Source organism: Manacus candei, unplaced genomic scaffold (genome assembly GCF_025592945.1).
Source record: "Manacus candei isolate 608988 ecotype Guabito, Panama unplaced genomic scaffold, ASM2559294v1 h1tg000051l, whole genome shotgun sequence".
Classification (NCBI taxonomy): domain Eukaryota; kingdom Metazoa; phylum Chordata; class Aves; order Passeriformes; family Pipridae; genus Manacus; species Manacus candei.
In genome coordinates this window covers 687,810-705,805 of record NW_026138099.1, presented here as the reverse complement: position 1 = coordinate 705,805, position 17,996 = coordinate 687,810, and the positions used below count along the sequence as shown (strand labels likewise).

The window sequence follows — 17,996 nt, the reverse complement described above, 5'->3', positions numbered from 1 at the left end:
TTAATGTTGCTATATCCAATCAGGGTCCATGAAGCATTTCCACCAGCATCTGCTATATGCAATCTAGTTCATCTGACTAATGAAATAGTACCTCATTTGTTTCGTTCTCACACGTAAGGACCAGTCAGTTTGTAAACTTCAGGGTGTTGTTTGCCAGAAGGAATATGTGATGAAATGTAGTAAATCTTTTAAAATAATCTCTTAAAGATTCTCTTATAAACATTTGTAGAGAATCCAACTTGTAATTTCTGTGAAAGTTATCTTGTACTCAGAGATCAAGGACTGAAAGTTGGGGAGTAAACACTGTGTTCTTTAGTCAGGTTAAAAAAAATAATAATTAATCCCTAGTTTTAAATGCTTTGCAACTTTTAAGTGTGGAGCCTTTACGGCGCCTTTATAATACCACATAAAACTCATGGTATTTTGGCTCATAACTCTGATTTGTACTTTACTGCTGGCAGTTACACAGTTTACTGCTCTTGCTATCTCTAATTGGTAGACCGATAAGACTGTAGAAAAACTAGCATTATTTTGCTTTGGGGTAGAGAAAGCAATTTTGTAAGCCTATGAGAGGAAGAGTATTTCTGGTTCAGATCAGCATTTCTTTGCGGAATAGTAGAGGACCTTTCACGAATTACCACTGGAAACCGTAAATGCTTAATTGACATAAAAAAGCCCAATACATGCATTTTACAGTTTTCTTTTGATCTTCCATGTGGGTGCATATGGTACATGCAATTTGAAAAGAACAACTAAAAGGCTCTGATACGGATGTGTGCTAGCATGTGAGGAGGGCTTATGTGAGTGCAGAGTTTGGTGCAGCATCAAAGAATGGAATACACCCATTTCACATGAATTAAATTGAGCATGTAATTAACACATGGACTTTACAAAATACTTTTGAAACACAGTTAAATCTGCTGTTTTTCTGCAATGAACAAAGTGCTAAAAGTAAAAATATTGATCCCTGTTGAGCTTGATTTTGAATGTATTTGACTTGAGGTGTATTCTGGATTCAAACCCTTGAAACCCTTCAAACCATGAAGTAATACTGAACACTGTCTTTTTATAACTGAAGTCAAAGGACTTTCAGAGCTCTTAATGATTGAGTCCTTAATTATTTTTTTTTGAGAGACGCAAACTGTATTTTCAGTGTAAGAAGAAACAATTCTAATTAATGTACTCCTTCTCTTTTCCCATAGTAATTTATCCAGAAACAACCTCTCAAGTTTGTCCAAGAAGCCTTTTCACCATCTGGGTTTGTCTGATCTGTAAGTTGTCAGTTTTTAAAATATAGTTTATTTTTGGCTGGAATGGAAGAACAAGACTTTGAAGCTTTTTCTGTTGAAGGTAGAGGTCCATCAAGGATTAGGGTGAAACTTTGATCCAAAGAAAGCATCGATGCTGGACACTTAAATACAAAAATATTGTCATTCCAGAGCTTCAAGAAGGTCAAGTATGTATTTTAAACCAATTAGAGGTCAAAATAACCTCTTCCCTTCAGCTTTAAGATATTTTATTGTGAGGGTACTTCACAAAAAGCTGCTGGTGTTTATATTAAATGTTTAAGCTAGTGAAAATACAGTCTTCCACAATTTTCAAATTAAGATTCTCTCTCATATTCTTATATAGGCCTCACAGCTGCTATGCTTATGGTTGGCTATTGAAGAATATTTTCTCAAATTCTTTGAGTTGCACTGTGCTTTATATAATCATTTAGTAATGAAAGCACTGGTAAACATATTCATTGATGGTTTCAATATTAACATTTTTATCTTCTGTTACATCAACTGGATTTTCCAGTTGATGTAATTATATATTCCAAGTATACATTCCAAAATTTTGGTCATCTTGTACATTCTCTGCTAATATGCAGAGAGCCTGCAGAAGCTTTAGGAGGGCTGGGGCTGCACTGGAGGGGGAGACTGCTCTCCTGGAGCTCAGAGCAGAGTCAGAAGTTGTCCAAAAGTGCAACAGCAGACATGGAATCCTTGTTCTTTTCTGGTGAACTTCAGCATGTGAGAAGTGAAATGAGGAAATCTTGGTGCCAAAAAAAGAGGTTGTGCCCTTTAGGTATGTTTTGCTGATAATTAAGTTGGTATAATTATTTTCTTTAAAGCCGAGGGAACATTGCTCACTGGAATTTTCTTTCATAACTTGACGGTCACTGAGCACTGTGATGGAAAGACTAGCTAGTTGCAGAGCACTCCCATTGCTTCATGCTCTGTGTTGGTCTGTTGGTTCTGCATGAAGAAGCAGGGGAAGGGTACTGGGAGTGAGCCAAACATGGGAAAAAATGGGTGATACGAAGGTTAAACAGAGTAGTGATTGAGAGGTGGAGTCAATGGGTGATGAAGTACAGGTTGAGAGAGAAAGGAGATACAAAACTGAGATAGAGTATTGTGGACTTGGGAAAGGGAGTGTAGGAGTAGATTAACTGAAGTTACACAATCAGACATTGTGATGAAAGTGAGATAAACAGACATAAAGTAAGGGGAGGGATAAAAGCAGATCCTGAAGGGAGGAACAGTAGTGATAAAATCAGTATAATTGAACAATTCTGTTGATAAGTAATTAATACATAGGTGGAAGATCAGAAACAGGGGAGAAAGAAGAGTGCGGGTAGATGAATCTGCGATAAGAATGTTGCCATAAATAGCTTCTCAGGAACCTTCTGACAGAAAGCTGACAAGTATGCTTGTACTGTTAGTACTCTTATAAATCAAAATGTAAAGGGATGAAAAGTTCAGGATAGGCTGTAGTTGAGGCTGTTCACCAGGTATTATAGAGATGGAGGTGTCACTTTGGAAGGTTTCTTTTAGAACAAACAAACTGCACCTGTAAATTTACTAGCAAACAAGATAAAGACTCATAATTTGCTTTTGCTAGGTTAGATTCTTTCTTTCACACAAGTGTCTATAAAGGGCCATTATGCCTCCAGCATCATGCCTATGATATGCCTACCTCCTGTGGTGCATTTAGCACAAAATAAAAGAGTGGAAGAAAAAGACAGCTCAACCACTGGTCAAGAGACATTCCTTTTTTACAGGGAAACTATAGGATGAAACAGAAGATGGAAGTAAATCTGGCAGTTTTGAAAATCCATGTCATAGGCTTTGACCCAAGGAATCTTCACATTCATACTGTGTCTTGCACAAGCCATTTTTGTCCATGGTGTTGTGGTGTTGAAGTCCAGCAGATGATTTCTGTGATTATAAATTGCTCCTTCGGAGACTTTAGAGGATGAGCCCTACATTTGTTAATCCTCAAAGAATTTGAGATGACTTTTGGGGAACAGGTTATGGCTGTGATAAGCTGATTTTTTAATTATTTGCACACTTTATGTCCTTAGGAGGCTTTTATTAGCATAGATTCTGTGAGAAATTCGAGCTTTTGTGCGTTGAAAATACCCATGAATCTTTGCTAAGAAAAAGTTTGCCTTCTAATGAAATGCCTTAAATAGTTACTCACTCACCCACTTTATTGAATCGCATGTATGCCTGTAAAAGAAAAAAAAATAACACTGGGTAACTATTTATGTAGACATTGGGATGTTTCTGTTTCTATTTATGTAGTTTTATTAAATTTTAAAAATAGAATTTGTTAAGTTCACTAACCTGTAAATTCTGTGTGGTATACCATATCCATTTCTGTTTCAAGGCTGTGTTTTCAGTTAGTATTTCTTCATGACATTACCTAAGGTTTTACTGTGAGATTTTCTGAAAGTTTTGTAGTACATAGTAGAACATTAGGTAAAATTGTTTTTAATGATTAGACTTTGTTAGTGCATGTGTATAATCCAAGAGTGTTTGACTCTATAAGAATTTATAGTCTCACAGTAATAAACTATATTTGAGGTAACTAAGGAGGGACTCAGGTGTAGAAAAGAGGAATTCTGATCTCTGCCTATGAAAAAAATGGACCTTCATAGAAATACTAGTTCTCCAGTTGCTCCTGATTTACCCTGATGAGTTGGAAATAGTAGTCAAATCTCCTGTGTGATTTCTCCCACCTGCGAGAGTTTGGGTCCTTGGTGCACGCAGAGTTTAGTTCCCTACATGGAAACTGTTACTGACTCGCAGCTTGCACTGGGCTGTTTACCAAGGTTGCTTACCTTATGCTTCTTAACTAGAGGGTTCAACTTGCATACTTCAACCTTCTTAACTGAAGGATTCAACTTCTACTTTCACTCAGCTGAATGCCTGGACTCCCCGTGCCCCTCATTTTTTTTCTATATGCATGACATGTTTTTTCTTCTAAATAAATTAGTATTTTTTTGCTATAGGATATTGGTGGACAATCCATTCAAGTGTTCCTGTGAAATCATGTGGATCAAGAAATTTCAAGAGACCAAGTCTTACACAGAAACTCAGGATTTATATTGCACAGATGAGAACAACAAGAGGACAGCCTTGCTGGATATGAAAGTCCCAAACTGCGGTAATATTCTTTTAACATAAAACTACTGCTAAATTATTGTGAGCCAGGAAAAACAAACGTGCTTTTTTACAAGGTACCTCTCAGAATGACTACAGTGCTCTAAAGGAAAAGTTTTCAGTGGAGATATTGACCACTCTGTCATCTTTCAGTCCGCTTGTAATAATTTTGGTAACTTCATAGAATCATAGAATATGCTGAGTTGGAAGGGACCCACAAGGATCATTGAGGCCAACTCCTGGCTCTGAACAGGACACCCCAAGAATCACACCTTCTGCTTGGGGACATTGTCCTAACACTTCTTGAACTCAGACAGGCTTAGTGCTGTGACTGTTCTCTGGGGAGCCTGTTCCAGTACCCAACCACCCTCTGGGTGAAAAATCTTTCCCTGATGTCTAACCTAAACCTCCCCAGCTCAGCTGCATGCCATTTCCTCTAATCTTGTCACTAGTCACAAGAGTGAAAAGATCAGTTTCTGCTCCTCCACTTCCCTTTCTGAGGATCTTGAAGACCACAATGAGATCTCCCCTCAGTCTCCTCCAGGCTGAACAGACCAGGTGACCTCAGCTGCTCCTCATATGGTTTCCCCTCCAAACCTTTCACCACTTCATGTAAAGTTGTTTGTTTTTTCTCTTGATTCTTTAAGGATGTTCTTTATTCTAGTACAGGGAAACAGAATACTGATTATAGGTAGCACACAAGAATTATATAGAATGCATGTGCCTTTGTTGAAGTAAATAGCTTCCAAGCTCAGTAGACATGAAATTTTACCTCCTTGAATTTTTTTTCAGGTATTTGTGGTTAATGAAGTCTTTATTTTCCTTCAAAAATACGAACTGTAGTACTAGGACCATAGGAAGAAATTTCAGAAAAACTATCTGCTAATTGAGACTGATTAGCAATAGCTCTGGTCTTCACACATAAAATTCTGCTGAGTTCATTTGTAAAGGCTATACAAAAGAGTTATATCAAGTTTAAGTCTGTGGCATATTGCAGCATACTTTTTTGGTTATCATGTATGGATCTAGAGATAGTGAAAAAATTATGTAACCCATAATGCCATCCCCTTTTGTGTATGAAGTTGTTGACTGTATATGGTCCTGGGACAGTGGGGGAAAGGTTTCACCCACTAGTTGAAAAGATTTCTCCTCCTCTCTGTATGAGGGGCAGAGATGGGGTGTTTCTAACATGATATCACATCTGCTGGACTCTGGAAATTCCTTTGTGGAGTGGGGAGCTGGGGTGCCCAGCAGCAGGAAGACAAGAAGTAAGGGGAGCAAGGGCATCCTGATTTGGGTTGGAAAAGCTGTAAGTGAAGATGAACAGCAGGACAAATTATACCTTTTCTCCTTCCACCTTTGCTCATTGAGTTTTCTTTTCTGCCCTGCCTGTATGGAGGATATGACGTCCTCTGATAGCAGCTGCCAGTAGAGAACAGCCATGATGGGGACCTATTGCAGGCTCAACAAGTGCAGCATTTAATGACAATGATGAATTTTGTGATCACATATCATGCTCTAAGTCTTGTGTCCAGCTTCCTTCTGGGACCAGATGTGGTGGTGTATTCATGGCAAAAATAGTGCTAGTGTCTGGTACAATCAAAAAAACCCCCACAAAACGACCTGTTTAGGGGTTCTTGTGAGCTGCAGAGTAGGTCTTGTGTACTCTAGGGTCTGATTTACCTGAAATGGGAGATGGTACCTAGCTGAGCTCCAGCTGCATAGACTAGAAGGTAGATTCATGTGCTGGGTGTAGAGAGGTTGGTGTGCTGTTGGAGTGACATCAGTTAGTGCAAATCAGGAACTCCAGCACAGTCTTTCGTAACATTCTTGGCTGGCACCTCGATGAGCTACCAGGGAGTTGGGATTTTCCTTTGAAAACTTTTGATGTTAAATACCCAGAATTAAACCTATGAGACATTAGTTCTTCCTCCTGATTTCTTAACCATCTGCAGTCAAAACAGGCTTGTCTCTGACCTCTGGGTGCTGTGTAGGTGCTTATGTGTGTACCCATGCGTGCATCCTGTGGGCATATCTTGACTGAAATACTTGTCATGACAAGGGAAGGTGGTACTTCCAACTAAGGAAGGAAAATGAGGAGGAAAGATGAGTATATACAACATTTAGATTGGAAGTTGCAGTATGTACAATTTGCATATGGAAAACATGCATTGTTTTGAAGATTTGTGTGGATGTCAGCACATGCCTACAAATCATTTATGTTAGCTTTCAGAGTCCAAATATCACCACGCTTTCCTTATTTCCTTTATCTTGTAGATGCTCTTTCCCCTTAATTTACCTTTTCCAAAATGAACCAGTATAGGGTATAGGTTTTTAATAAAGATGACAACACAGGCTTTTCCTAGACACAGAGCAGAGAATCCCAGATAAAGAGGAATGACCATTTTGATGGAATGTGTTCTGGAAGGTATCTGAAAGATCCAATGCATAGCTCTTTCAGTATCTTTGCAGATATTTTTCTGTATTTTAAAGGACAAGACTTAGTTTCAAAACAAAACAACTCATGATGCTGGTTTATTTCATTTCCAGAACTTTCTGTGAGGCTAATAGGTAGAACTGAAATAGAAGAGGAATTCAACTTTTTACATATGTGAACTTTTTCTTCCCATGAGCTATGTGACCTTTTTAGCTCCCTTTAATGTTAAGAGAAATTTTTGGCATGCAGGCCTCTGCATTTTGTTAATTAGATGCTTTCTAATTTTTCTCTGCTAATTAAATGGTTTCATCCTATATTCTTGTTGAATTTGTTAGGTTTGTTTTTTTAAGTTAGAAAATAAGCAAACACACCTATGTTATGTCTTCAGGTATTATGAATTACTTCATGATATTATAGTTTATATATAAATGCATATATAAAAATACATATAACATGTACATTTACAGTTTATATATATACATATATATTACAGTATGTGGTAAATGTTTTGGCAATAGGATATCTTGCTACTGTGTGTTGTGAATAAACCTCTTGCTGAGAAGTAGGTAGAGACCACTATGGGTTCTTGATCGTAAGGCTTTAGTTTATACAAATTGATGAGAAAATTAGCAAATTTCTGTGGTACTTTACTTATTGTTTGTATGGCAGAAGTGTTCAATAACGTACTGAGACTGATTGCAGTTTAGATGCCATCAACTTTGTGATTTATTTTCTTGAGGTTTAAATTCAAGTGTGCTCACTATCTAGAAGATCCTTTCCAGCTGCAGTATTAGAAGTGTCAATCAATATTTTTTTTTAACTGCATTTGAAATGTATTTAGATATGATGAAAATTGTCAGATTCTCCCAAGTTTTAAATTCACACATAATTACTATGTCAAAAGTTTTCAAGTTGCATCTACCCCAGTAGAACCTTCTGTGTAAGAAATGATGGTGTTTAGTTTTGCCATTTTCACAGCATTTGCTGGTTGTCTGTATAGCATGGACAGCATCTCCACCTAGTCAGTCCTCTTTTGTTTCCACATGATAAATAGCATTAGAAAATCAAAAAGAGAACTAAATAAGTAAACACTTCGTTCTTATATTACTTCTGTAAGTTCTGGTGGCAGTTACCACCAGTGTGTTAAGTGCTTGCAAGCAAGGCATGTTGTATACCTGGCGTAAGGTCACTCAAAAGACCCAAAAGACCCAAGAGATTTTCTCCAGATCACCTGGAGCTCACTCAGTGTCAGGGAGGCAGGACCATGTCTTTGGGACTGGTTGCTGATGTGTTACTCAGTCCCTCTGGTAGGCATTCAGTTACTCAACTGTTACTGATTTCAGTGATACTGGAAGAAATCTTTTTATCTTGTGATGTTTTGGGGAAAGGAATGGCTTCTACAGCTATCTCTGCAGTCCTATGCAGACCTCATGTTGCTCTGGATCTCAGTCTGGTAATGGCATTTTGCCTTATCTGGTAAATTATGCAGATACGATGCCTAATCAGTTTTTCAATTTTGCTTACCTTTGCAGCTTGGATGCTTGTTTATCATCCATGGTTTTTCAGATGCCTTCTGTCTTGTCATTGGTCATGTATGCTTGTGAAAATCTACTGAAAAATGTCGCAAATTGCTTCTGTGTACTAATTTGCTGTACATATAACTAAGGTATGTTTAGACTTGCGTGTTTACATATGCAGCTGTGGAACTGTTGTCTGGTCTGAGAACTGTGGGATTTTATGAATGCTCACATTCTTTTCCTGTCTCCTCCCTTACACATGAAGTATTGCAGTGTTGCTCTTAGTGCTGCTTCTAGTGTATGACTGACAAAATTTTAGAAGTCACTGTAATGTAGAATTTCAATCTAAGGTGATGGATTGCCCATTTCTTGCTTGTTGGGGAAAGCCATGAATTTTAACAGGCAATTGTTCAGATGACTGCAAATGTACTGGACTGGATCTGGCCTCATTTCAGCCTGTTTCTGATGATTTTTTGGTCCTAGAGGTAAATAAGTAAATGGTAATACCAGACTGGAGGCAGGTGGTTATAAATTCCAAAGGGCAAAAAAGGCAAACTGAAGGATTGACACATATGCTTCTTTGAATTTGAAGAAAAGATTGTGTCGTCAATAAAATAGGCAATCATGGCACAGTGAAGTCTAAAACCATAAGTAAAGGCATAATCCAGTGGGTGTTGACATTTTTTTTCATTATCAGCCAGGTTTCACAGATAAGACTATTAGAAGGAGAACATTACAGGCAGAATGAAGCGAGTTTAAAAAAGCCTTAAGTGTTCTTAATGTTTAGTTAAAATATTCATGGAATCTGTGGCCTGTGTTGTTTATTTTCGCTCAAAAACTAGATGTGATGCATGATGTTTGGTGACAAACTGTTCTTATTTTCTCTGTAAGAGTTTTGATTCTTGTCTGTGATCATGGGCTATGTGAAAAAGTTTCATTTTTTATGAGACTTCCATAGTATTGGGATTTCACTGTTGCTCCCAAGTTGAATTAGAGTTTTCCATACTTAATTAAAACAATTTTTTGGCTTATAAGTGAAAACAACCAATAATTTATGGAGTTTGAAAAGGCAACAGGAATCTTATTTTCGAAGACACATACGTAACTTCTTTGTGAGCATGTTTGTAAATCAAACATGAACTTTAATACAGATGTTAAGACATGAACATCTACATGATATGTAAATTAGGGATTGTGAATTATGATAATTGAGTGATGTATTTGAATGTCTCATCTTAAAAAATAAAACAGATTTTTGTTTGGTAATTCTGATTCAGGTTCTACTTTAATTTCAATGAAGCAGATTTGTAATACAAAGCATGTTAGAAATAGAAGGAAGCAAGACACTATCCAAGGGAAAGAAATGTGTCTGGATCACTCAAGTATTGTCCCTGAATTCAGCATATTGTGCAGGTTTGTAGAGGTGCTCTCTATGCCTGACTTGACACACCTGTCTAAGTGTGGAGTACTAATCCACTGAGTAGAACAGCTGTCTGACTCTTGTCTGGCGGTATTCTTACTTTGCTCTTACAGTCTATCTGGGTGAAGACTGATGACTAGATAACTGTATTCTGGAGTCTAGAGAAAGTATCTTTTTCTTTAAAAATGGAAACTTTTCATGAAGGCATCCCTTCAGTAATATGCTTGGTATACCATATATTTGGTATTGATAATGAAAGCCATAATTTTACTTGTTTATATTGTTCTCTGAAAATATTCCTGTTTCAGGATCAAGTGTTTGCAAGATTACACAGGTCAGCATTATTTTGAGTATTTTCTAGACACACATGAAATTCCACAAATAATGATACAGGAACTGCAACTGCGTTACATGCGCTTAGTGAATAAGAATCCATTTGTTAGATGTTTGCATAAGCTACTTTAGGCCTCATTAACTTACATTACAAGGGCTGTTTAGCTCTCAGTTCATCTGTTAACCTTGTGGCTGCCGTATTCAGCCCATCTTTACTACATATCTTTGGTTTTCTTTTGAAAGTTGTTATGGATAAACTGAAGCTTAAATGCCAGGTAACAACAATTTCTCTAGGTGTAATTTAATTTGCTTAGCCATTCAGTGAACATGGCTAGATACCTTCATGATAGTGCTAGAAAGGGAAATGTTGATTAGATTGATAGCATCTGTAGAAACATATAGTCTCAAAATTCTTGCAGACAAAGTGTTTAAATAAATACTGTGGACAAGGTCAATTAAACAATTCAGGTGCTGAAGGATCCTGCGGCTTCCTACTAAAACTGAGGCCATGTCTAGGAACCTTAAAAGAAAGGTCCTGAGCAAAAGTTAAGGAGCTGATGTAAACCTTGGAAATGTAAGCCCTTTTTCTGGTTTGAGATATCAGCAACAACCTTCAGAGCTTCTGTACAGGTTGACGGTAGAATTCAGCTCACTGTCCAAGTGAATTTGAGTGGTGTGGTGGGTTGACCTTGGCTGGATGCCAGGTGCCCACCCAGCCGCTCTATCACTCCCCTTCCCAGTTGGACAGGGGGGAGAGCAAGGTGGAAAAAAACCCAAACAATTCATGAGTTGGGATAAGGCAGTTTATTTAAAGCAAAAAGTAAAGTGAAGCTTGTGTGTGCAGAAGCAAAAGATAACATGGTTTATTCTCTACTTCCCATGAGCAGTGATGGTCAGACACTCCTGAGCAGCAGGGCTTCAGGATGTGTGACGGTTCCTCAGCAGGCAGCCATTGGAGACAATGAATGCCTGCCTTCCTACTCCTTGCTTTAGCTTTTCTATCTGGGCTGATGTCATATGGTATGGAATATCCCTTTGGTCAGTTTGGGTCAGCTGGCCTACTTGGGTCTCCTCCCAGGATCTTGCCCTCAGCTAAGGAAGGAATGTTACAGTGCTGATGCTGTGCTCAGCAGTAGCCAAAACAGTGGTGTGTTATCAAAACCCTTCTAGCTACCAATGCAGAGCACAGCACTGTGAGGGCTACTGTGGGGAAATGAACTCCAGTTCAGCCAGACCCAATACAAGTGGGTGCACAGCTGTTGGTGGTTTTCACCTGCACTGCATTCATTTGAAGCCCTGGGTAGGGGTATTCTGTTGAGGTGGTGCTTATTACTTTGGTTGTGAAGATGAGTTAGCACATTTTGTGGTCTTTGCTGTGGCACACACTGGCTCTATGTAAAAAAGTTTGCTTCTAGTGACAAGTTCTGTTGAATACAGTGATGGAGTGTTTAAAGGCAAAGTAAGAGTGCATTGGCTGTGGGAAAGCGTACTTTAAATTAGACTCATCATCTTCTGGTGGAGACTGTGCTTGTTTGTTTTCTGTGAAGGTTCCCAGCTGAATGTTACAATCAGGTGTGTCATGATTGGAGAAAGATTTCTTTTAGTATTTTAAAGTATTTGTGTGGCTCAGTGAGCTGCCACATCACTCTTTCTGCCTCCTGACAGAAATACGTTCCTCCATAGACTAATGAGGTAGGTGCTGTAAGTATCACATCTGGTGCAGTAAGAAAATGAGAGCTGGAATTCTAAGGTGTACTGAAGCAGCAATCCACATCTAGCAAGAAGATGTCAGAAACGAGTTTGTTCAGTGTGCATATGCCTTCCAGCTGCTTATTAGTAAATGTTGAAGGCATGAGACAGTCTTAAACCTTGGTCTCAGTGATTTCCTCAAGTTCAGTTCAAGAGTATAACCTGCAGCTTTGGAGATAAAGTACTCACCACCGATCTGTAGAGTGTTTGAGACTATTCTAACTTAACTGTATCAGACCTGTAGGAGGACCCCTGGTGGTCTGGTGGTTAGGATGCAGCCCTCTCACGACTGTGGCCTGGGTTCGATTCCCTGTCAGGGAAACTCCCCCAGGCAGATGGAGCTCGTCAGCCCTGTAAGGCCATCCATCTAAGAGAAGGTCACTCTAAACAAACCTACGTCCTGAGGACCTCGCTGCCACTGTCCGAGCTCGCTCGGCCCCGGCAGATGAACCTTAGGATTAAAGGGTGGGCTCAGTTCAGCGCACACTGTGTCTCACCTAAAAAATCCACTGCACAGGCTCGAAGGGTAATGACCTTTCCCAAATCTTCGTTCACGAAGACTGGCCATGAATAAGAGTATCAGACCTGTGCAAAGTACCATTTGGTACATTTGTTCACTGTGGAAAACACCCATCAGGATTTTCTGTGCCACATGGCAAGCATATGTCAATTCAGTGATGATTTAGTGCTTTATTCAGTGGCTGTATTTTCCCCTAAAGATTGAAAGAAGTTTTGATATGGAACCGTTTTTTTTAATTTACACTCACATTTGGTCAGCAGAGTATGGAAATTTACTGAGGAAAAGGGTCGTAATCCAGGATTCCTTTTTGTCTTTTCCCCTTATATCTCTAATATTGATGCCTTTATTTGTCATTTTAATCCATTGGAAATTTCAAGTTTTGTTGTTCGTAATGGCAAAGTTCTAGTGGAGCGATGGAGAGTAGTGCCTGGTGGTTAGTGCAGTGAAATGAGAACAGGAGAAGAATGGGAACTTAGGCCTTCAGAAAAAAAAGGAAAATGGTGATCTTTGGGCTCTGGAAGATAAATGAAAGATGATAATTTGTTTCAAATGTTCCTTATTTGTGCCAATCCTGTATTTTATTTGCCTAACATATTTTTAATGCTCATTGAAAATGTGGATAACATCTTGTAGTAACTTTTGTGAGATTTCTGCAGCTTATCTCTGTGTATTGAGCATTTTGATTCTGTGTTTGTGATACAACAGGAAATGGAAACATTTATTATTTATGTGTCTTTAATTCACACTTTGCATGTAAAATTCTGGGGTGTCCTGTTTATAGTGTTTTAAAGATGCAGCCAGATGATTTTTGGCCCTGTCATTTTGCAGACTTTAAGTGGAAACATACCCACTTACCCAGTGGCTGAAATCTGGCTCAGAGTTTTTTGGCTGCAGGCATTTAAGTGAAACTTAGGAGGTGAATCATGTATTTAACATCTCCTATCTTTATAGCTAGAATTACTAGAAATTTTCCTCCTTTGTGTTTTTTAAACACTTAAAAGCCCATAGGAAAAGACCTTTGAAATTTGTAAATATTACTGTATTTTCCAACAAGGCAGAACTTTAATAGAATGATAAAAGAAAACTGTTTTCCTTCCATTGATAAAACCTGTTTTGAGCCAATGAGACCTCTGAAATTTCAAGAGCTATGACAGTTCATAACAAATTACATTGTGAACCGTTCTGTTTTCAGGCTCAAGACGGTACAGATAGTGGGTGTTATGAAGCTGTACTGTAGTGATATAATAAATTGTATGTTTTCTCCCTAGAGAGAAAAAGCAAAACCAGGGGAGCCAAGAACCGTAGACTGTATTGAAACTTTATGTGAGGCAAGTAGACTGGATTTGAGCCACAGTACCTTAAGAATTGTGGTGGATATTTTATAGATCAGTGATTCTGGTAGTCTGCCTTTACATAGTTCAGTTTGATAGATGGTTGCTGCCTCAGTATTAATTTAATCATTCTGTGTCTGATAATATCTACTAAAAAGATGATTAAGGGTTTCAGATAGGGATTAAAATGACCTTATTAGAAATCAGATGCAGTTGGCTAGTTTCAAGAAAAAAAATGTCATTTTTTCATGGTAATTACTTGTTCTTATCACAGATTGACCTCCAAAAACATGCCAAACAAAAGGGAGATGTTATGGGCCACATTGAAAAACATTTAGTGACACGGCATCATGTCTAGACTCCAAAGATTTTGTTGACAGAACAATGAAAATCAGGGACTTAGTGTGCAAAGGATTTCATAAATGAATGCAATATTGAATTTACGGTATTCTCCCAGGTACTCATTTATTCATCATGTAATTTCTTAGGTATTAGTGATGCTAATTGACCATATTGAGAGAATTGTTGAAGATTTTTGAGCAACTGCACAAATCCCAGAACTGAACAGATGAGAGTTGAAGCAGAAAAAGTGAATCTGGTACTAATTTTGTAAAAATTTTTGTAGCTGAAGATAGTGAAACAGTATCCTTGGTGTAATGGTGGATTTGCTTATTCTGGCTTAAGACCATCACCTTCGAAAAGTAGCTTTAGTATACTGGCTAAAGTGTTCTTGCTGCTAAGAGTTGAGCTACAGACTACAGCTTATATTAATATTTAGTTATTTCTTCATTAGGTCATATCCTTCCTTTGACATACAATGACAATCTGGCCCTAGTAAGGCCAATTTAAGCTTTCTATAGAAAGTACTAAGTAGCAGCATGAAGCCTTTGAAAGCCCTGTAGGAATTTAGGCACATTCATTTTATGAATTTCCATTGACAGTTGCGTAGCCCGATGTAGTAGTAACCTTTAAAAATTGCATCCAAGGTGTTTGGTTTTGTGGTTGCTGAGGTCCCAGCTGTGCACAGGAAAGATGGGAGTAATTCCCTAGTGATGCTTGGCAGTTCCACTGTCTGGTGGCCTCAGGTCATCCTTTTGCACTAATGATGGTTTGTGAGGGTAAATGCCTCTCTTCCCTACATAAGGGGGAGTTTGTTCCTTCTAAAGTATGAGATGATATTTGGAGAAACTCAGCTGGCAGAAATGAGTTCCTTCTGCTTGTCTCTGTTGTGTCTAGTTGTGCTGGAGTGAGGGAAGTGACTGCTTATTCTAATCCTGAGCTGCCTATAAAGTGTAAATCAAATTGAATAAAGTGGGAATAAAGTGTAATCAAATTGAATAGGAGAAAAGATATTCTGTATGTGGTGAAGAACATAGCTGTTATATACCAATGCATAATGAAACACATGGATATTAGTGTGTACCTTCATCTATTGAACTGGGTTATTTTCTACATTATAGTTTAAAGTTCTCAGTAACAGGTTCCATCCTCCCATTTTTGCAGAGATTGAAAAGCTTTGGATAGATTATCAAGAAGAAAAGGGATTTGAGAAACAAAATAAAAGAATGTAATCTTAAGGAGATCATTCAGAAACTCTCTTTACTCTGTTCCACCAGAACAAGAGAGTACTCAATAAATTTGAAGGTCACTGAGAAATTTCAGAACTGGTAAAAGGGAATTGCTTTTGTATACAGCCTGAACATTACACCTGTAACACTCATTGCTGCAGAAGGTTGCTAAGGCCAAAAATACAGCAAACTTGAAAAAGACATTGGATACTAAATGGGTCATTGCTGATATCCAGAGTTATAATAATTATTACTATAAAAGTTTGAAACAGAGATTGTGTTTGAGCTTTGAAGCACAGAGTAGTCTCTGTCTGACAGATATCAAGATGAAACTTATAGAAAGATAACGTCATGACTACCTTTTATGGGCCCTTATCCTACAGTCTGAACTTACTATACTGGCAGTATACAATAGTATTTGAATCTGTTGTCTGATTGCATGTATCAATTGCTGTTTGCAAAGTCCTTTAAAATGTACATCTGTATCAGATGTACATTTTAACAGAAGCGATAGCCATCTAAACCCCTGTATTTAACCAAATTGAGTCAGAAGTGAAAGCAACATGGTTGGATATCTTTTATAAGTGTCAAAATGCTACCGACCCATATAAATGATCTCACACTACACTGAGCATACAAACTGAGCATGTATGTATGTATGTTAAGGTCCAATGTGTTTTGTTTTTTTTTTTTAAATACAGTTATTTTTCAGTACAGTCTTGCTGCTAAGTGTCATTGCTTTGTTGGTAAGTGCAGTGCATCATATGTCTGGATATGAAGCTACTGTCCACTTTTCTGAAATAGAACCACATCTCAAACAGTGTGTATTCTGAGTGTGTATTCTGCTGTGGAGCAGTTTGGGAGCCACTGGAAATAAAAGCAAAATGACCTTGCAGTTAAAGTTCATTATCTCAAGACATGTAACCAGAAAAAATGAATCCCAAGGTGTTTCTTAGGTTTTCCACCCACCTCATGACTGGGAAAGAAAGTGAAATAAAACACACACAGCAACATGATTTCTATTTCTAATTCTATTCTATTCCATTCCATTCCGTTTGTACTTCTTTTGAGGCAGAGGTCTTGCAGCTGGTTTTTAGTGTAACTTTAGGAACCTATAGAATAATAAGCAGTAATATTTTATAACCTCCTGGCATGATGTAGCTGTTTTCATTAGAGACTTAACACCAACATGACATATGTAGACTTTTGCAAATAAACAGAACTAGATTTAATTCTGGGTGAAAAACAGAGGCAGTACCAGAGAAATTAAACTTCAGTCACCTATCCTGTACATAAACACATTGCAGGAAGAAGTTGTCTCAGAACTTAACAGCTATCAAAGGAGAGCTCTGAGGGACGAAAGTTGTTTATATTTTATTGGTGGTTTCACCTGAAATGATATGTTAGTAGGAACTGTGCAGGTTTGCACAGTGAAATGCTAATCTACCATGTAGACCTTATCCCAAGTGCTAGGGCTAGGAAGAGCAGAGACCTTTAATCTCTTCGGATGTTCAGGTCTGGCAGGAGTAATTGTAATGGTTTTCAGAGATGGTGTGAAGGTGTAACTTTATGAAGCAAATTATCTCGTTACTTTTCTCTTTGTTCCCTAAATAGCATAATTAATATCCAGATGTTCCCTAAGATTAGTTTTATTTCCTGCTCACCTAGTTGACAGACACTGGTGAGATTTGAATTCACAGCAGGCTAGAGCAGATGGCTACCTTTGCTAACAGATTACTGCATCAAGGCATACAAACTCCAGCTCTGTCTCAATAAACTTCAACATATGATTTATAAAGTGAACATAATAGAAGAAATCTATGATGCCTATAATGGGAATCATATTACAGCACTACTTAAAGCACCAGGAGAATTGCCTGAGCAGTTAGTGTATACTTGTGCCGATCTCCAAATCTTATTAGGCAAGAAAGCATTGCCTGGGAAATTATTCACCTTCTTTTCTGTATTAATTCCTTTAATTTTTTTCTTTTATTGAACTAATTAAGGCAGATTTCCAATACATATAGCTTCTATTGAACCTCCAGCAAACATATGTGTTCACGCTGCGTTGGCAGTTAGTTATTTGTTTTGGATATTTTATATAAGGAAAAAAGTCTCTGCTAAACTTCTGTACCAAGTCCATGATGAAAGTGCTGTACTCTCAACTAAAAAAAACAAACGAAAAGAACTGTTGTTTCAGAAAAAGAAAAGTTATTGCAAGATGATGCATACATATCCAGCACGGCAGATAAGCTTGATTATTTGAGGTGATAAATTGCAAGTAAAACTTACCTGGAACCATTGCTGAGAAATGCCTCGTAAAGGAGACCAAGGCTTTTTACAGAGTGTGGCAGCTTCAAATGATGACATAGTATCTTTAAGAAAGGTGATATTTATTTGCTATGTAAATAAATATGAAATGTGAGTGCCTGTGTGCCTACAGTCTACTGATATTGCTGTTATTATTTTTGAAGAGGGTGAGTCTGTAATTCTGTGTGTTTTTCTAAGCATTCAGCACATATTTACTCTTTGGGAAACTCCCGTTGCTTTTAGTGCTAAAGAATGAGATACAGAGTGATTTATAGCTATGTAAGATGAAGTGGGAGTCCTTACTCTTGCAAAATTTGGTCTTGTTTCCTGATGAGTGATACCATCTCACTCCTTTTCTGCTTTTCTGAGGGCATT

General features: G+C 37.9%; 1 protein-coding gene across 14 annotated transcripts in view; it reads left to right on the top strand.

Annotated features, from left to right (window-relative positions):
• NTRK2 (neurotrophic receptor tyrosine kinase 2) overlaps positions 1-17,996 on the top strand; it is a 204,588-nt gene that overhangs the window by 24,587 nt on the left and 162,005 nt on the right. For 13 of the 14 annotated variants that reach the window (XR_007906910.1, XM_051801380.1, XM_051801381.1 and 10 more), the window contains 2 exons: positions 1,203-1,271; positions 4,286-4,440. Coding sequence is in view for 13 of the 14 variants with exons in the window: in XM_051801380.1 (XP_051657340.1) it covers positions 1,203-1,271; positions 4,286-4,440 (224 nt within the window). In the remaining variant the exon portion in view is untranslated. The remainder of the gene's footprint in view (positions 1-1,202; positions 1,272-4,285; positions 4,441-17,996) is intronic. The other variant, XM_051801379.1, reaches the window with a different exon arrangement.